General features: G+C 39.8%; 1 protein-coding gene across 1 annotated transcript in view; it reads left to right on the top strand.

Annotated features, from left to right (window-relative positions):
- The first annotated feature begins 14,284 nt into the window (after positions 1-14,284).
- The window catches only part of gabbr2 (gamma-aminobutyric acid (GABA) B receptor, 2), a 192,090-nt gene continuing 184,862 nt past the window's right edge, over positions 14,285-21,512 (top strand). Inside the window, exons 1-2 of the mRNA XM_044335736.1 lie at positions 14,285-14,321; positions 16,971-17,172. Coding sequence (XP_044191671.1) covers positions 17,149-17,172 — 24 coding nt within the window. The 5' untranslated portion in view covers positions 14,285-14,321; positions 16,971-17,148. The remainder of the gene's footprint in view (positions 14,322-16,970; positions 17,173-21,512) is intronic.

Genomic DNA, 21,512 nt, shown 5'->3' with positions numbered 1-21,512 from the left:
TTGATCTGCTGTGGCATACATGCAGCACTACAGTCTCCCGCACCCCATATGTGTCTTTAATGATAATGCAAAACAAGGCTCCCCACGGTGCAACTCTTTGGAGATGCTCAGGCTTCAGTTGTCAGGGAGCGAGAGGAACCATAGGAGGAGCAGCACACACACATACACACACACACACACACACACACACACACACACACACACACACACACACACACACACACACTGATAGGAGGCCATTTCCACACTGCATGTCAGTTTAGTTTATGTAATCCCCAATACCCAGAACAGCTCAGGAGCAGTGGCTGTTGGCTGCATACATTAGATGACACACTTTCACTTTCAGGAGGGACTCCAGACGGTGCAGTAAACATGTGAGGCCTAGATACAGAGATAGCATTGCATTTCTTATGCACCACCACTGACTGCCATCTGATTAGGTAGATCATGTAGTGAAGATAGCAGTGAGGCTTCCATATAAGTATTCAGTTGGTAAATTAGTTAAAATAATCATGACCAATTCAAGTTCAACAGTTACTGTATGTCTTAGCTGGACATTAGCTAGTTTATTAGCTGGATCATGTGTCATTTCCATTTTGCAGAACTCTTCATTTTCAGAGAATTAATTTATGCAAGGAGCAAGAAAGACTTCAACAGCAATCGACCTTGATAGCATCCAGTATGGGAAAATGTTTAGGATTATAAGAGCAACTGTGAAAAGTTTCGTTTTTATGCTCCCACAAAAACATGCGTTCATACAGCATCGATATGAAACCCAAATTTGCAATAACACTTCAGCACTGTAAGCATAGGAGGAATTATCCAAATACTTAAGGGGCCAGTTTCACAGACATGCCTAGATGTAAGTCTTTTTCAGCTGAAAGCCTACTTCAATGTAGGATCAGGCGTATCTAATCCTTGTCTGTGAAACCATCCAATTCAGCATCAAAGGCAGATAGCTTGTTGCTTATTTGCCTCTAGTCACCCCTGTGTCTTTTCTGGTAGAGTTGAACTCACCAGGAACTCGATCGAGGAATATTGTAAAAAAAAAAAAAAAAGGCTTGGCTTTCCAAAATACGATTCAAGAGAAGTTGTTCTTTTCACTTTGAGTCATGCAGCAATTTGAATCCCGACTTCTTGAATGTAATTGATAATTTGCCAACTTTTCATTTTCTCATTAAAAAAAAAATCTTATGATCCCATTCCCAGTCTGAGCAGTTTGAACATAAGTGTGACACATTAAAAACGAGTAGATGAGGATATTTGACTTTGATTATGAAGGCGATTGTGGATAATATCTCAACCTTTTGCAATTACCGCCACACTTAGAGTGTTAGCTGTAAATTAGATAGACCATAGCTTTGTTAATGACATCAATGGACACGTCCTTGATAATGAGTCACTTGTCACTTGCTCGGAGTTGCTACACAGATGATTCTGACCACAGGCGCTCTGCTGCAAAGTGAGGAATATGACAGGTTGTTTCTGATCATGATCATGTGCTTGCAGTTCTTGAATTTGTGACACTTGGATGAGTCGTTAACAAGAAATTATGATGTAATCTGAACATACTTAATTTTTCCCTGAATGACACAGACAATATATGATCAGATTACAGCAGGGTTAACAAATAGGATTTTGTTTATTATTAAATTTGGAGGATTAATCACAGAAAAATGACTTTGGAAGCATTAAGATGTGATATGCTCTTTCAAATAGTGAAATAAATGTTATCTAGATGACAGGGAAAGCAGGAGAGTAGATGATAAACACAGAGTGCTCTTGTGGCTTTGGAGCATAAAAGCTGCTTCTACTCTCTGAAATAATTTTGAAATTCAACATACACATTTGGTGTTGATTTATGATGTGTTTTATCCCTTTTGTAATGTTGGAGGTTATTGTAATAATGGTTCTCTCCGTGATATTAAACAAGAAGTTTTAATGACGGAAGTTTGACTTGTGGGAGCTTGTTGGTGACATGGACGTTATAGTACATATCTTAAAATGTATTCTAATATTTCACGGGCTTTGATAATGTTTTTAAGACAAAATCTCGACTACAAAAATGCAGTAGTAAGTGACACATATCACTCTGAATAGCTGGATTTGGCTTGCACTTAAAGACTTAAAAGACAGAATAGCAGAATGCAGATCTTGTGTGATATTTATGGTGACACTGCCAATGGATTTATTGATGAGAAGCGTTTCCGTGGTGAGAGAGAGGAGAACAGTCACAGCATATATCACACTTGTCCGCTGAAAACTGGAGTCTGTCGCTCTTTTCTCTCCCACAGCAAATGGACATGGCAGAGCCTGGAAAAAATGAGTATATTTGAATTTGTAATGTAGATGACACGGATGGGGGTATAAATAGGAATTGAGGCAATCTGTACTGTGGTCTCTTATTTTGCGCAAATTTTCCAGTACGTTGAAGTTGCCTCTCCAGATTCTGATTGATGTTTCTCTGCAGTGATCCTTTCATACTGTGTTTTCTTTCCCTGTCGGGTGCAATGTTGAACGGCGTCTAAGAGCAAATCATCATGTTTGGCAGAAATTATGTATTCTGCTAAAGAGAACACATTGATTCACACCCCGGCAGACTGTGATTTTTCACAGCCTCCCCCAACATAGCCTACATTGACAGAATACCTCTTTAAATGTGTTCCTACGAGATAAAATGCTTCCACAGGCGATTAACCATTCCACCCCACTCCCATTCATTTCACTTCATCAGATTACTTGATTGCTTGCTAAATGGACTGCCTCTACCCCCAGGGAAATACACTGTATGTATTTCCTTTGGACAAAATGAGATGTGGTTGATTTATTTTTCCTCGCACACTGTGTTTTTAGACATTCAATCAGCCTTAGTTCAGTTCAGTCAAGTGTACCTCAGGTTCTGAGATATTATTAATCCTTTCCGACACCTATTTTATATTCAGGTCTACATAGTGGCCTAAAGCGGTTTAAAGAGTTTCAGTTTGTGAAAAGTGAAGCTGGGAAAATATCAGTGGTAGTTTACAAATTATGTAGACTGAATTAAACAGAGAATCATGTTTCTGTTCCAACCTTGCAGATTTCCTCCAACAAACTAAAATCTATTTATCCAAAGGCTACCAGTCTGAGTCTCGCTACCTGCCTCATAAACAGTATTTGGTAGAGGAAATAGTGAGACATTTTGGGAAAGACACTTATTTGCTTTCTAGCCAAGAGCTAGATAAGAAGATTGATACTATGCTCATGTTTGTCCATTAAAGGTGCAGTGTGTAGAATTTAGTGGCATCTAGCGGAACAAACTTGGTAGAAATGGAATATAATATTCACTAGCATGTTTTCATTAGTGTATAATCACTTGAAAATAAGAATTGTGTTTTCATTACCTTAGAATGAGCCCTTTATATCTATGTAGGGAGTGGGTCCCGTTCCATGGAGCCCGCCATGTTGCACCACCATGTTTCTAGAGAAGCCCAGAATGGACAAACCAAACACCGGCTCTGGCGTGTTTTTTGCAAGTTTCGCAGCCCACTAGATGCCACTAAATACTGCATCTTTAAATATGAAGCTGGAGCCAGGAGATGCCTAGCTTAGCTTAGCCTAGCCTAAAGAATGGGAGTGGGGAGGAAACAGCTAGCCTAGCTCTGTCCAAAAGTAAAAGTCCAACTACAGTACCAGCACTGCTAAAGCTCACCAATTAACAAGTTATATCTAGTTTGTTTAATTGGCCAAGAAGTGGTCTGGCACATAAACTGCAACCAACATTTTTACATACGGTTTTTGCACAGAAAACAAAATATAGCTAATTTGTTAATTAGTGAGTTTTAAAGGTGCCTTTGGACAGAGTTAGGCTAGCTGTTCCCCCCTCATTATGCTAAGCTAAGCTAACCTTCTCGTAACTCCAGCTTCATATTTCTAGTACAGACATGAGAGTTGTATCAGTCTTTTCATCTAACTCTTGGCAAGAAAACAATTAAGCATATTTCCTAAAATGTTGAACAACTCATTTGAAACTACAATCTGTATCCCAGCATGCTCAGTTTCAGACAAGGAACCTAAGTCATCCATCCCTGAGCCAGATCATTGACATCCTATGTGAAAGGCTGCTGTAAACTTCCTCAGAGACTATTCAAGAGAAGATTCAGTGCAGGTGTTTTAAGACACAGCAAAGACTTAATTTTAGCTGTTGAGAAATGGCTGACTGAGATCTCGCTGCTGGATGCTGTTTTTCTCATCCTTCTCCCAGGAGCTGAAATAAGTCCTACACCTCAACGTGCTCTTGATTTGGAGAGCTAAAGACATTGACATTGCTTTTCAAAGTGTATGATTAAATTGAATTCTGCCTTCTCTTGAGGGGCTTTTTCACTTAAGGGGGGTAGTGATGCAGGTCAAATGAACAGATCCCTTGCTGTCTGGGTGTAGTCATGTGTGAATTAAACGCCTCATCACTTTGCAGAGGCAGTGTCAGCTTTGTAAGTTAATTGTGATGGTCTTCCACATGTACAATATCCACACATGAGCATGAGTGTGCTGTCTGTATACCCAATACAACCTGACACACCAATCTCTGAAGTGTGATGTCCATATTTTATTCCTTTCAGCTGTAAGATGTTGAGTTTAGACACATTACCATATTCTGGGCTTATTCTGAATGAAAATGTTTTTAAGAAAATGATTTTCCACCCAGAGAATTAATTACTGTAGTCTATTAATCTTATCTGGTGGTGCTGAGGCAGTGGATAAAAAACTGGTGAGAAAAAAAAGTAGCAGGAAGCAGTCAAGCTCCAAGCTCAAGCATCTGAGAACTGGCTAATGTTTTTTTAAGAGAGAGGCAGCACTTAGAGTTCTTTAGCAGTCGCCAAGTCTAGGAAAAAAAAATCTATCACTGCCTCTGCATAATTCATTACTGATGTGATGATGATGATGTGCTTGGTCAGACAGACAACCAACTACCCTGGCAATGGAAATTTAACTTAGATTGATGCCACATACACAGTATTAATCATCTAAGTCATTGAGCTGATCCCTTTTCCAGAGTTGATAAAATATATTCATCGAGGAATGCCTGTCGACATGGTTATCCACGCAGGATACTTTTTTTTCTAACAGTAGTTTCTCTTTATAAATTAAATAGAATGTATTCCTTGTTGTTTCCACTAAGCCCCCTTTCCTCAGCACCTTATCTACTTCCACTCTTGTGTAAGTTCTTGTTAAAATCCTTGCTGGCATTTCAAGATGTCTCTTCCTGTTGAAAGCTAAAGCCTGAAGTAGAAGTTACCACATCTCTGGAAAACAAGATTTAGCGTATTGCCAAAAGTTCTCAACACTGTTGGTCAAATTTACTTGTTGCTTTTGAAGCTTTCAGTCACATCTTGCAGCCTTTCTCAATGAATGTGGTTGAGCAGAGGAAGGCCATGAGATGAGGTTGAAACTTTGGAAACAACAAGCAAAATGGCTTGTTGCATGGCTCCTGGAATGGTAATGTTGTTTGGTCGCTTGGTCCATCACTTTGGTCAAGATTGAATACAAATATTGGATGGGTTGTGATGAAATTCTGTACAGATATTTATGGTCACCAGAGGATGAATCCTAATGACTATCCCCTGATTCTTCATCTCGCGCCATCATGGGATAAAAATCTTCAATTTGTCCAGTACTTGGACAAAGTGCAGTCTAACACTGCTGCTAGTGTGGCTGTAGATGCTTAGTCCTGTTTTTGTCAAGATGCTGATTCCAAAGTCAAGAATGAGCCTTCAAGCTCAAATTTTAATGAAGGATGTTGTATCTAAGAGATAATAGTGTTATCATGACCAAAAGGTCTTAAAATGTGGTGACGATTGAAAGGTTAGGTATACATTTCCTACACAATCAGTGGGGTATTTATTTTCTACACACATTGCCTCTTCTGGTGCATGGTGCCAGCCTGGTTAAGCAGCAGAGCATTGTGGGTGCAGAGTTCCAGTGAATGCCAGAGCAACAGCATTGACCTTTCCAGTGTGCTGATCGATAAGGCTCAACATCGCAGGGCTCCGGAAATCTCTCAGCAGAGAGACATGGAACAGAAGACTCACACTGTCAGATGATGCACTAATTGCTTGTGGTTGCTAACCTCATCTATCCCTGCTGGGTGGATCTTAGTGGTATGATCCAATCCCCCTGCCCCTGGGCAGTTCTGTGGGCCCACAAATCACTGGAGACCATGGGGCCAGGTTGTTTAAGTCCCCCTATTTAGCATTTATAAGCAGTATACAACCATTTAATGAATGGTTTATAACACACTATAATGCAGTTGTATGGACATTTTAAGTGTTTATTAGTGTACAGTCTTTGCCAGCAATTGTAACTTCTCCTACTTTATATTATTATAAATGTGTTTCACTACATTATATTGTCATCAATGATCTGTTTATACACCAGCCTCCAATTATGGGTACCCACAAGAGGAGTTATAGTTGTCAAATACATTAATAAAGACTTATATCTGCACAACAACCAAATTACAGTGCGTTTAAACCATTTATAAAATGTGCGTGTACTGCGTATGAGGGAAGCCTAAAGTAAAGTGTAACCAAAAAGGTTCATATAGATCACTGCAATGAGTCTATGGAGCATATGAATTATAATGATATGAAGTACCTGATATAATAATGGGTAACATGAGCCTCATATATATATATATATATATATATATATATATATATATATTTAATGAATAGTGTGGTATAATGGTATGTTATGAAAATCCCATTGCACTTCATCATTGTTTTGAAAGCCCTTGCACTCCTGTATTGATATGCTACATGAAAAGGAACAGAAAACATAAGCTTCCCATGATAAGAGCATTTGATAAATGCACAAAAAATGCATACAACACCCTGGAAATCTGAATAAGTGCTCACACTGCTCTGTATAAATGCCCAGTTTTTTAGTAGCACAAAGTGACAGGTGAGCAATGGTCAGCGGTTAGCGGTATGGAAATGGTGCATGTAGGACTGTGCCCATTGAACCTGTTTGCTGGTAATGAGCCTGCAGACATGTGGAGGAGTGGCAGTGAGCAGGGCCAACTCCTCTTACTGCCTAACTCTGCTTTCATCGCCCTGCTTTCATCAAGCTCAAGTGCCACAGCTATTAGACCTTTGTGCAATGTTGAAGGGGGGGAAGCTGAATGTGCCAGCACGGTTGGCTAGGTTACATCCAAACTGCTTCCCACAGCAGCTCTTTCATTAACTACTCAAAATTATGATTTGTCTTAAGCATTTTGATTTCTTAAACATACCGCATGAATAGATTTGGTCCCTTTTAATTGTATTGTTTTTTGGTGTGGTTCTTTGCCTCAAAAAAAAAAATCATAGTTCAAAAGTGAGGCTAAATAAACAATCTAATTTACAGATTTTGAAGTGAGTTATTTCAGTAATTGTGAACCATCTAAAATGATGCAACTTCACATAATATAACCTGAAAAAAAGCATATTTTTTATAAAGGTAAAACATCTTTTGTCACTAATGTATTGCACAAATAAGTGGAAACAGGCAATCACTCACATGAGTCACGGACAGAGAAGGAAACATATTGCTGTTCCTCTAAAATGCCTTTGAATGACCTGAGTTTCTCACCACCTGTGGAGGATTTCACAACATCTTCACTCTTCTTGTCCTCAGTTGTCTCTTTATTTTATTTTTCCCCCCTCATTCTCCACTTTCCTCATTGCTTCTTTATGCTTCTTGAATGTGAATGACATGGTGATGGTACACTGTTCAGAGCACATTGCCTTGAATAACCAACCTCTCACATCCTTCACTGGATGCCAGAACAAGCTTGATGGGTGTCAACAGAGTGGCAGGTACGTTACGTTGTTTTCTCTTTCTACCAACATGCTTTCATGAAGCAAACACACAAAAGATGTGAGGAGTGATGTTGGAGACACAAAATCTATTGAGTGGAGGCAGCCAGAGGCAGACTATGAAGCTCCTGCCAGAGAGGAGCCAGTGAGTGAGTGGCAGGTGGCCTGGCCCCAGGGACTCCTAATGAAGAGAGTCTGCCTGCCTGCTTATCGATCCAGCCACACATCAGCTGATCTGATGCCTGGCAGACTGGGGGGGGGGGGGGGAGCCTTAATGGGCACCTGGGGCAACACACACACAGAGGACAAAAACCTTGTTCTCAACAGGTGTATTTGTGTGTGCTTGAATGGGAACGTCATGAGATTTAGTTTTACACATATACAGTTTGAAATGTGTATTGTATACTTGAATGGGTGCACACATGCACGTATATATATTAAGTTATGAGTGTTCTCTCCCTTCTTTTTGTCAAATGTTTGACCACAGCACATGAAAAGACGAGGCAGAAGAGACAACAGCTGTCTGCCTGTCACACTGTAACACAACATTTCTAAGCTACTGTCCAGTGTAATCTACTCACACACACACACACACACACCTCTGCCATCACAGATGCTCCTTCAAGCTCATTATTTCTGGGACTGTCAGCTTGTGGCCTCTTGTGTTGGTTGGGTAATGCATCTTAAGCCCAGCTATCAAATATGAATGAAGCACTGACTTTCTCATCTATCTTTTATGGCTTTCATTTGTTAAGCTATTTGACTGCAAAAATATTTTTGGATGTTCCCTTACTGTTGTGAATAATGTGCTCTAGCAGCAGTCGGTCTATTATAATACTGAACATACCGTACTGGGTGGAGTGAATATTATTGTTTGGGGGGGGGGGGATTTAGTTAAAATATTTCCCTGAATGGGGCTTTATAGTCATAAGTGATGTCAGAAATTTTCATTTCATGGTTTGTGTGATATCATGATTGAGACTGCATAATATACAACACAATGCTGTGCGGACGCACCATTTACTATGTATATCTATCTATGTATGTGTGTGTCTTTTTCAATTATAGCCAATTTTGTGCATGTTTGGGTGTGTGTATTAGTATGTAGGCCCATGTGCCAGGTTGTGTGTGTTTTCATATGTGTGTCTGTATGCATTTTTATCCTTTTCCATGCATACATGACAGGATATATGAATGCATGCATTTTACATGTATTCTATATTCGAACATGTTTGCATATATAGTTATAGCTCCCCATTTTTAACAGAGGATATCACTCTACATGTATTATGTAAACTCACTGGCCTTATATATATATATATATATATATATATATATACATATATATACACATATATATGCAAACACTAACACCTCTGCTCCAAAGCTGAATGCTACATAATTAAAACTTGTGATGTCAACAACATGCAAACCTTGAGCTTTGGTGTAAAAAGTGAACTGTGAGATCAAAAGGAGAATTCCCCTCAGACATGGGGACATTTTGTGTTTCTGAACAGCAAACACTGAGCTCAGGTGAGTATAAAAACTGAAAATACTCTGTCAGTCCAAAAGTATTAGCCTCCTATTCACTGTCTTGGAACAATTCACAGGTCTGGCACCTCGACGATAACCCAGATTTGAGTGTAGCTCTATGAGACCCAGCCATGGGAGAAAGCTGTCCCTGTTCAGATGATAGGGGACTGTCTTGGATTACCGAAAACAAACACACAAAATCCTGAGTATTTCTGCACAAGTGCACATGGACTTGACACTGTACTTCCACAGAGGAAGCCGTCAGCATTCCACAAGCAATCACTGATCGATACAATCCTCCGAATGGCTGAGCATCTACAGTGTCCATTAGTACAATCACCAGTAAAGAGAAATAGAAAATATATCCCCAAGTGCTCTTCACTCGCCCTAACGACAGTGGGAACATCTTCATCATAGAGAGCCACAACAATCGGCTCACACATATACTGTATAAATCATCCAACAGCTTTTAACCTCTTACGAGCGCTCACCTCTTTATCTTGGTGGATGGAAAAAGGGGTTTGTGTATAATTAATGCTGTCGGGGTGAGCTGAGGTGGGAGGTCTCGGAAAGCCGCAGTCCATCCCCTCTGTCTCCGAGCATGTGCGCTGAGGGGCGACACGTGTGCATGCATCAACGTCTGTCATTAACTTGACCCAGAGAACAGCCAGGAGATTCTTCTTCTGTGCTTCTTTTTTGTGCAGCTTATTGTTCATCTCTCCATCTAATTTCTCCTCAATCCCCCCTTTTGAACTCTCTGCCCTTCTCTCTATTTCCCTTTCACTCTCCTGAAAGTGTCTGTATTATCACTTTGAGCGACAGTTTGTAGAAGATTTTGTGTGAGGGGAATGCGTTGAGTGTGAGGGTCTGCTTTTGAGAACTTCAGTTATGTGTGCATGTGCCTGTGAGCGTGTTTGTCTGTGTGCATTTGGATTTTGTGTGTATATATTTCTTCATACCCGCTAATTAGACTGACAGTTTTTATTAATAGTTTGGGGCTAATGTGCGATAGCGTGACTCCAGCTCTCCTACTAGCTCGTTTGCCCTGCTCTCTTGCCACCCCAGGCCCTAATTATCGAGCTGACGATCTGACATCCAACCAGTAAAACAGAGACGACACATTGACATATTGTCACATCTGACTTTAGACTGGACCTCTTTGAACCTGAGGTTACGCTGCATTCCACAAGCTTGTTCCATCTTGTCTGTCTACCTCTAAGCATGTCTGAAAACCACATAGAGCCCAGATGATAAAAAAACAGGACCCTAAATCTGAAAAAGAGTGTATAAATTCCAGATTTTCCAGTCTCAGATTATGCACGCATATAAATCTGTGTGTCGAGAGACAGTGGTTGGCTTTCAGTATTTAATTTCTTTTAAAGTGTGGTATTTTTACATTTTTTTACACTTTATAGTAGGAGGGGTCAAGTATACCCTGAGTATGATTCAGACACAGCAGTGCTTTCAGGTATAATAAATTTTGGCATGCAAAAATCTAAAGAATATCAGTCTGTGAATCTCTCTTCTCACTGTCTTCCTTATCAAAAAGGAGATTTTCCTTATTCATCTCAAATCCTTGCATGGATCACACATGAATGTAGTATAAAAGTGCTTCAATCAATTACACAAAATATATGAGAAAAATATCTACACATCTATATTTGCTTGACATATACATTGCGAGCATCTACTGTTTTAATCTTATTTTAACCTACAATTGCTGTTCCAATGATCAGCCTTGCTATAAAGCAGCTATGCTGTAGATGACGTTGGAAACATTCATTGTTAGTGTGATTATGTAAGACATAGTTCTTGCCATTACTAGGACTTGACAGTAATCAAAATAGTGTCCTCCCACAGCACAGCCGCAACCGAAGCTCTTTTGAAGGCAGTGGCCTACTTTACACAGTCTCCTCGCATATTCTTGATTTAATTTCGGAATGGAATAAGAAGGGCTATGATAACCTCCTCTGACCAGGACAAATGTAGCATGCCCATTCAAGATTATCTTTCTAGGGTGCACACCAGAGGACACCCTCTAAATCAGGAAACACACAGTGTGCATTTTCTGTCCATGCTGGCACAATAATGGGTCTGGAAATCCTGGGTGCACCCTGCTGTGGAACGTAAGTCACTGTTATAGCTAATTTTATTTGCTATGGTTGATGTTTGTCTGTCAGCAAACTAGTATTAGTTTGTGAATCTATAATGTTTTTGTATTTGACACTTTTATAATGATGATTACATAGCTAAGCATCTGTTTTTCTTAAAGACCAGCCACACTCTGACAACCCCTGTAGGTCACAGACAACACTTACCACTGTTTTGGAGATGTCTCCACATTCCTCAAAGATTCTTTTATCCAGAATGTAAATCCTGAATGTAAAATTTTCTGCATAATAAAGAAAATTGTGTGCTTGTGTTTCCCAAGTTGCAAACCTGTTTCTTAAATCAAATGAAGGCCTAAAGTGACACCTGCTTCTTTAGTGGAGTGCATTAAAAATACAAAGTGATATAAAAAACAATAAAATATAGGACTATAAAATTATGGCAATAACATTTCTATAGATTATTAACCCGATAATTGTCACGTGAAGTCAATTTAAATAATGATGAATGCAATGCAATGATAAAAAATAAAGGCCAGTGATAAGCTCCAAAACTGTGGTTACTGAATGATACCACATTTGGTGAGGCCTGCTGCAAGAAGATAATTCCTGTGACCAAAAGGGATACAACTTAAGAGACGTGGTAAAATCTTTTGTGCAAAGTTCACAGACTAATTTTAATTCCTGTAATAGTCTCAGAGGAGTCTGAATATGTCTTACAAAGAGAGTCAAGTGTTGTCAAAGTGTTTTTTTTTGTTGTTATTTTTGTTGTTTGTAACTGCGATTGCAGCTATTGTTAGCTATCTTAGTGCTAATTGCTATAAGGTAGTGGTAAATATCTCACTTAGCTTACAACAATCCTTTATTATCAAGCTGACCACATCTGTAAAAGTTGGCTAGCTGCATATTGTCATGGTTACACAAATCAATCGCTCAAAATAGTTTATTTCTGACAGTCTTCATCAAGCTAATGTGACCAGGAAATTTTGTTTGCCTTTGATCTATTTCATTTGTGTCATTGTAAAGGTGTGTCTAATTTTCTTGAGTAGTGTCATATAAGCATGAACATAATCTACTAGTTACTACAGATAGTAGGAGTGTCAGCAGCACCCTAACCCCTAGCTCCCCTCTCTTTTGAACACAAACTATCATTCAAAATGACACAAACCAGTGACCACTTTGGTGCCTTTTGAATGTTATTGTTTTATTGTTATTGTACAGCTTGACTTTGATTTCTCATTTGCATAAATACAATATAAATGTCATGTTTGTTGTCTGATAGTTTTAATTACAAAAAGAACTGACCTTGTTGACTCAGCAACTGTGGTTCTTCACATTAAGGTAAAAATGACCAAAATCACACAGGTGATTTTAATTATTGTGGCTGATTAGACCTCTTCTCAGGACTGTGTGGGTACAAACTGCACATGATGCATATCTTGCACACTCTCCTGTCAGTTTTGTTGCACCTGTTAGGGTGATAAAAATTACACCTTTATCTTATCAGTGCATGTAGTGCAGTGACTTCACATATTTCCCAATGTTTATCTGCCCACCTTCAACCTGAACAAAGGTCTAATCAGACAGAATAAGTGTGTATGTGTGCAGGGCCTACATTCCCGCAACTGTAGAGGCTCAACACACCCATGATCAAACACCACACTTACTTTCCCTGATTAGACCTCTCTTGAGGAGTGTGTAGGTGTATAGGTATCAGGCTTGATTGACATCTTCTGCACTCTCCTCTTCAGACTCTTAAGGTGGGACAACTTGCAACAATTTCAGTCATTGATTTTGGTAACCTCATGTTAAATGAGCTGATTTCTAATCAGCCAGTATGACTGAAAACACCTCTGTGCATCTGTTGAGGGTCTTTTACCAAACTACCACTGACTTAACTTAAATAAGTTAGACAAACATACTGTATAACCTCCCAGAAGAAGTAAAACTGAAAGAAATTAGTGAGACGGCATTTTAGTACAGGTTGACAAAGATAGAAATTGCTTTTCACTCACTCACTCATTTTACTCGATGGCCTTGTTTGCTTTTCATCCCAACATCCTGAACCTGTAAGACAGTTGTGTCCTCCTGCTCTTTATCCATTTGTGTTTAGTTATCAAATCACCATAATGTGTTGTGTGGTTTATTTCAGTTGGTCTTGTACATACACAGTAGATAGCCAGTGGGTGGTGAATTGATGGAAATATCAGGAACGTACCCATCTGTCTTCTTGTACATTTCAAGGTGAGTTCCCTCTCCTGAATATATTCTTTTAGCCATTAAGATTCTGAATGCCATGTAGCTAAATCCTGCCGTATACATCCATGCATTAAACAGAAAAATGACGCCAATGCGGAAGTGACTTGAACCTGTATTCTCTCAAATGGCCAGCAGGGGGCGACTCCACTGGTTCCAAAAAGAAGTCCAATTGTATAGAAGCTTATGAGAAAATGACCCTACTTCTCACCAGATTTATTACCTCAGTAAACACTTTCCTAACGAGTTAATGGTCTCAATCCTTAGTTTCAAGTCTTCTTCAATACAGCGTGATGTTCATTTTTGTAAATTATGGTCCAATTTAGAGTAAAATAGACGATAAAGCAGCATATGCTTTAGGGCGTAGCTATCTTGTGATTGACAGGTCGCAACTACGGCGACAACAATGATCTGGTAATGTATCAATGGCGTCACCAAATTCACAGACTACAGGCGTACCTGCCGGTATTTCACAGTGTATTTTCAGTTCATGAAAGTTAATTGTAACATTATGGTCGCCTAAAAAGTCTTGTTCAGCGTTTGGTTGTGATAAAATACCCTCCAAGGAGTCGGCTGTTCAGTTTTTCCGGTAAGTACATTTTGTTTTAATGGTTTTAGGTCTGTTTTTGGCTAGCGAAATTAGCATTAGCATCAGCATTATCACAGTAGACTGTAAATGCACCGTGCCAACCAAGCTAGCATCTAACGCTAAGGTCAGCTCCACACTCTCATCCAAATCATACATACATGGTCCAAATATGTATACTTCTGGCTCCAAAAATCAAAGATGGCGATGGTCAAATCGCTAAACTCGAGGCTTCAAAACGGCAGTCGACAAACCAATGGGTGACGTCCATTACGTCCATTTATTTATTTATTTTTACACAGTTTATGCGTAACGTTGTAATATAACCTGCAGTTGTAGTCAAATAAAACATCCCTTAAAGTCAAATAGAGGAATAATATCCCAGAAATGTTGCAGAACAATTTAGACTAAATCTTAAAAGTGCTCAGACATGTAGGTTAATGTTAACCATTGCAGCTTTGCCAGATTTACTCACTAGTATACTAAAACATTTACTTACAGCCACTCAATAATGGATGAGACTTAGCAGTTCTTAACAAATCTTAACGTCACCTCATTGTCTGGTGTAAGAAACAACTGCATTTTGTCACATCAGTTTCATTCTGCGCTACAGTAGCTTGGTGCTAGAATGGATGTGGTAGCAGACTATGCAATATCAAAAATATTGTTTAAAAAGTATCATAGAGTGTTACATTTTTTCTTTGAATATTTTGTTTTTTGTGTGTTTATAGTATATTAGATTATGTGAAGTAATCTGTTTGTCTGCTCACAAATTTACATCATGTTTTAAAAAATATTTATCTGCCAGACTGGTGTCTTGCAAGCGTCTCTGCAGTTTTTTTAATGGATTTGTGTCACAGTGCATATCTCATTAGATGAACCAAACAAACGTCTTTTGATCAAAAATACAAAATTGTCATTAGGAAGTTCCACTGCCAAGCACCCCTACAAAGGCCAATCCAAGTCATCCCTCTTCTTTATCCCGAGGGGAAATTTCCTAGTTGACAGTCTGCAGTGTTTTCATGTTTTCCAAGCTCATAAAACATGCATTCTCCACCGCCATGCATGGAACACGCCCTGTTGAAGAAACGTTCCTCTACTTGTTGGTATGCATGGAATTCGCAGGACTGTGACTCCAGATTCTGAAACCAATTATTCAAATAGCTGCCACTGTAACTGGCAGGGCAAGCGTGTCGAGAACAAGGGGGAGAAGCATCTCAGAGATTCATAATAAAACGGTCCCTGCTGTATAGCGGAGTTACTTGTCTGCGCCATTTTGAGATAGAGTCTGTTGTCCTTGAGTTGGAGTTTTGCAGTCAGTCATGTGTGAGATGACTCTGAACTAAGGTGTTGATCTGGGATAAATGAAAGTCTATTCTAGCTTTCACTTCTAGTGCATGTGTCTGCGCGCCAAGAGGATCACAGTAAAGCCTTTTCTTGCTGCAGTTTTTACGTTCAAGGATGTGGAACGTGATACTAAATCAACTGACTTAACATAATGTCCCATTTTGACTTAATAGTGAATTTCTGACAGTATCGATGGAAAAATGGACTAACCTTTCCATCTCCCCTCCACACGCACACTCTAGAAATTTTAATCAAACAGTGCAGAAAAGTGTGATCAAGAGTAGTTATAAGAAAAAACAATGAGTTACCATGAAAGTGACATGAAGTTGATTAATCATCCATCAGGCCGTTCAGTTATCTGCTCAGTCTGTAAACAACTCACAAAAGATGTACACGGATATTCCATCAGCGAGCGTGACCATCTGAGCTATGAAATATGAGAGCGTCAGAAATATAAGTTTTCATTTATCTTGTTCTGAATACCTAGCGTTTAAAATTCATGGAGCATCTTGTGGTGTATTGTCAGAATTTTGGTGAGGGATGTCCTCAGGCCACCCCATTAATCTCTATTAAACAGGGACATGTCAGCCAGCTCTGTGTGTGTGTGTGTGTGTGTGTGTGTGTGCGTGTGCGTGTGGATTAGATGATGCATTTGTGAGTCTTTCCAGAATTGAATATCAGGTGTTTGAAAGTACAGTTGCTTTAAACTTGTTCGTTCTATATCAAGACGAAAGAACTTGTTATAGTAAAATTCACACATTTGCACTACCTGAAAGCTGTCTTCTGTTGCGAAATCACTCAGCGTGGTCATTGGATCTACTATCACAATATAAAATTTCATCTCTGATTGCTCAAGTACCAACATCTGCATAATTATTTCACTGTGTGCCCTTCATACCAGACAAGTATGTTCCAATTAGTGGTGATATATTGGCTTGACATCTCGTTTAGTGAGGACAGGCAGATTGCAGGGCCATGATTGAAAGCTTAATGAATGATTCATAATCTGAAATGAAATGGACATTTTCATTTGGGGTGTCTGCAACAATCATTAGCTGGACACGTATTTCTACATTTGAAAAAAACAAAACAATGTCAATTTAGAAGTGATGATTGATTGTACCTGGGAATGTCTGTAGGTACTGTTAGAATATGAAACCATACTACGTGCTAATTAAGAAACAAAATTTCACAACCTTTCATTGACAATTATATTATAGTTTCCTTGTCTGACATTTAAAGATTTTCATTTGGTGTATGTGCTGCTCCACACTGTTTGTACCTCATACCTCATATTATTTCTAGTTTGCTACCGTCTGGGTGTTGGAGGAAAGTTTTCAGCAGAGAGGGATGTTGTCTTGTGCAAAACAAACAGATGGGACGACAACTTGACCTACTTCTTCATCTGGACCACTCGGAATAGAAAAGAAGGATGACTAGAGGAGAGGGAAAATAGAGCTGTGTGATAGAGTTCATTGTGTGGATGAACAAAGTGCATAAAATACAGGTATTTGTTTTGATTTGCAACACTTAGCTATTTTTTTTTATTTTAAAATGTTGTCAATTTTTCACACTTTCTGCACTTTAAGTGTGGCAAACTCTACTTTCCTGTTTTCTTGATCCATTTATTCATGTGAAAAAGAATTAGGAACCAGATATATCTGGCTTCACAGGTCAAAACGTAGGTCACGTTAAATCAACCAACAATAACAAGACCCTTCCCTTATTGTGTTCCTGATGGAGTGAAGATGTCCGATTTGGGAAAATCCTTGATATAAAGGATGTGCTTGTCAGAGATAGAGAGAGAGAGAGAGAGAGACCTAGATATCCCAGCAATCCTCCAGAGCCATTCCCAGCTCCTTTGTGTGTTGTGTGCCTGGAGCTGCTTGGCCTTGTGATAAATGACCTGTGTTTTAAAAAGCCAAGAGGGTCAGCTCTGCTGTATCAACCATGACGGCTTTATGCTATAACCCTTGTGCTGTCTTACTCTATTACTACTACATACCCACTACGTTTAACAGCAGAGAAAACCCCTCAAATGATCTTTTTTCAACTTGAAATTTGATGACTTTTCCTAGAGTGACTCCCAACATTAGAAAAGTGAAACATTGCCTTTGTTTGTATTTCCATGAAAGCTGTACACCACCAGGGTACAAAGATTGCCTCAGGGTCCCCTGACCCGGCAGTTATAAAATCATTCACACACCACAAACACCACACATACACACACACACACACTCTAGTTGAACTCAGACAAAACTAAAACTTTCTTGTGCATGTGCATCCCCCTTCACAACCCCGCACGAGACTCAAGTTCACAGACAAAATGAAAACAATTTCAGGCAAATTAAACAAAATTTAAGACAAAATAAACATTTATTGAAAGCATTGTTTACTAGTGGGGAATGCAGTCAGAGGATATAAAGGTGCAGCAGATGACAGCACCCCCGGTTACTTCCTTGCTGAGGCCATGAGTGCACATTTCAGTGCCCAAGAGGTTGTAGATCTGATTTTTTTCAGATGTCAAGGAGGAACAAGAGGGCAATGATTTAGAAGAGGAGGAGGTATCTGAAGAAGAACATGGATAAGAATACAAACCAGAGTACAATGCATCATCTTCAGATGAAGAAGAAATCCTCCAAGGCATTTTTGTCAAAGAACAGCAAAATAATAAGGTCCATGTCACCATATGACAGCTAGAGCCGGATGGCAGCACAAAATGTCATAATCATGACCTCAGGGCCCGCAAGACATGCAGTTGCCCATGCCCAAGACATCACCTCAACATTCTACATGTTCATCACACCAGCCATCGAAAAAATCATCCTTGAGATGACAAATTTGGAAGGTTTTCGTAAATATGGAGACACCTTGAAAAGGATTTCAAGGTGAAAAGGATTTCTTACCTCCCAAACAGGAACAAGATTGTGGTCCTCCTGAGCACACTGCACAAACGTCTAAGGTCAGTGGTCATGAGGACAGGAAGCTAGCCATCATCCTGGACTACAACCACAACAAAGGAGGGGTAGACAACCTGGACAAGGTGTTTGGAACTTCGAGCTGCAAGAGGACGACTACGACACTTGTAACCCCACATATTCAAAGAAGGGAGCGCCTCCCCATCACAGCAGCCTCTGCAGCACTTATGAAAGCTGTTTAGGGGGCTGAATCTTGTCCTGATCCACCTGAGGCTGCAGCTGGGGCAGGCAAGAGGAGGAGATGCCAATTCTGCTCCCCAAAGGACTGTAAAACAAATACTATGTGCTGCACATGTGAGAAATACATCTGCAAAGTCCATGCACACACACACTTGCATACGGTCCAACATGTGCTAATTAGAGTTGATTGATTTTTGTTTTGTGCCTGTTATTTTATTGTATTCTTATTTATTGTTGTTTATATGCATTCTGGGTGGGGGCAATGGTTCAAAAAATGACTAGTATTTTGTAGTTGAATTCCTCATTGTACAGTTTATAAGAATATGTCACTATGTTGTCAAAAAAGTTCAAGACTGTTATTGTTTCCCTTCAATAAAATGAATTCAAAACTACTTTCTGCACATTTCTGCTACTTTCTTGGGCTATACAAGTTCTATCTCTTGCTAAAAAAGAATGTCTACACCAATGCAGTACCTTTAGCAATAATAATAATAAACCTCTACTTTAGTAAAGAAAACAATTATGACAGGTCTTTTGTGATAAAAACGAGTGGTGAGTCTTTCTGCACTGTGAAGAGGGAAAACCCAGATATTCACAGAGTTTATGATGAATGACAGGTTGTTTCTTCATGCAAATTAGATTTGTGGTTTAAAATTCAATTAAGCTGCTTTATTTTAGGGGTTTAGTGAAGGTGGGTCATTTTGAGCCTCAGGACAAGTGGAGTATAGAGACTGTTAAGACTACACTAATGAAGATGGAGGAAATCGGTCGTGTTAGAGGAGAGGTGGAAATCATATAGTGATTAGTACTTGCTATGCAAACGTTATTTTATGATGCCCATTTTCTGATAGCAGGCCATACCCTACAGACTGAATCCATCTGGAAAAAATGTTTGCAGATGGGATATTTCATTAGCACTGCATATGCTGACATCATCATCTTTAGGATTATTAAAAAATACAGTTGACACCGTCATCTTTAAAACGTTGAAGACCTGCATCCTGCGTTGCACTTTTAATGTGAACATCCATACTTCAGCAAAGTTATTGCTTCTTCCTCATGGTGTGGTGGGCAGTGTGGAGTGATGCAGCCACGGTTCACACCTGCATCCACACGGTGATCGTAACAAGGCAATCCTTAGGCCCTGTGCTATGTCCATCCACCTCCTGAATTGAAAAAAAAAACACATTACACTCCTATTTATGCTTTTGTTCAGACGCTTTTTAAGCAAACCCCCTTGACGCTGATTGTAATTGTGCATGTGGTATAATTGCGTAGGTCAAACTGTAGGCTGTGTGCCTTCGTTTTTGAAATACAGTTGCAGCTGATGACTTGAAAGGCTTTCATATTTTTCCCACATGTGGAGAACAGTTACCCCCTGGCAGCATACATTGTTCTCTCCCCACACCTGTTAAACAATACCATGAATTGTGTTGCAAACTATTGCAATAATTGCCTGTTTTTTGGGGGGGGTTTTTTGGACCTCTGGCTGTGGGTGAAGGTAATCCTAGTACACAGAGACATGAATAAAAATGTGTATCCCTGCTCAGAGGAGGTGCAGGTAATGGGCTAATATACACAAGTCAACAACAGCAGGGGGCAAGTACAGCTACTACAGAATGGGCTGCCCTCTGCAGTTCAGGACCATGGACAGTTCTTTGTCCTGGTGCTGAATTTCTGCTGAATTCAAGTGGCAGAGTATTCAACGTTTCCCAGATATTTTATGAAATTACAGTGGAAAGAGTTAAAGCCATAATCATCATAGTCACGTGTATACATTCTCCCCTACTTCCATGGCTGGATTAAGTTCCCTCTCACATGAAAGTGATCTTATTTTCCCGAGACCCCCTCAAACAAGGACTCCTGTCTGAACCTTCCATCACATAGTGGTACATTTTGTTTACATGCTTTGCTAGGTGGCACTGTTCATTAGAAATTCCTCCATCAAAGCCAATGCAAAAAGTCCCAGTCGTTTTGAGTGTGTTCATGTCTGATATAGATTCTGAATATTTAAATATTCTTTATTGATCCTAGTGGGAATTCGCTTTTCATTCTCAGGTTGAGATGCATACAGCCAGCTATTATTTCAAGGATACTTCGGCAGGTACGGCTGCCTGTGGGAACAATCTCACCATCCTCGAAGATAAATATTTATAACGCGCCTCTAAAAATAGTGTTTTTCTTTTTGATGTGACTGCTGCATGACGTGCCACATAACAAAGCTATACACATGTATACAACCCTATATATTTTAACTGGCCTGCTCCATGCATGTCTGAAACGTCGTCTGCCTCCTATAACATAAAAGCCCAGTAAATCACCCTTGGCTGTCAAGCCGCTGATGAGTCTGCCCTGCATAAAGCCTATGCAGCCTTTCAACCAAGCTGTTGTATCCCTCTCCTCCTCCCTCTCCTCCTCCTCCTCCCCTCCCTCCCTCGTTTCCTCTCCTCCTCCACATTCACTGCTCCCTCTTGCGCGCACGGTGAGCAGCAGCAGCAGCAGTAACGGCTTCGGCGCTCCTCTGACGCACCATCGGAGATGAGCATCCCGGTCCCATAGGCTGTCAAGACAGACTCTCTCGACATCTCCCCCTCGGACCTCTTCGGTCAAGCTTTCAACATCAACTCTATTTGTTTTTTAGTCCTCTATCCGCATCCCTTCGTTGTGTCATAATTTGTCAGATTCAGCA

The sequence above is a fragment of the Thunnus albacares genome, chromosome 19 (genome assembly GCF_914725855.1).
Source record: "Thunnus albacares chromosome 19, fThuAlb1.1, whole genome shotgun sequence".
Lineage (NCBI taxonomy): Eukaryota > Metazoa > Chordata > Actinopteri > Scombriformes > Scombridae > Thunnus > Thunnus albacares.
The sequence above is the reverse complement of the archived record's forward strand: the minus strand, read 5'-3'. Positions and strand labels throughout refer to the sequence as shown.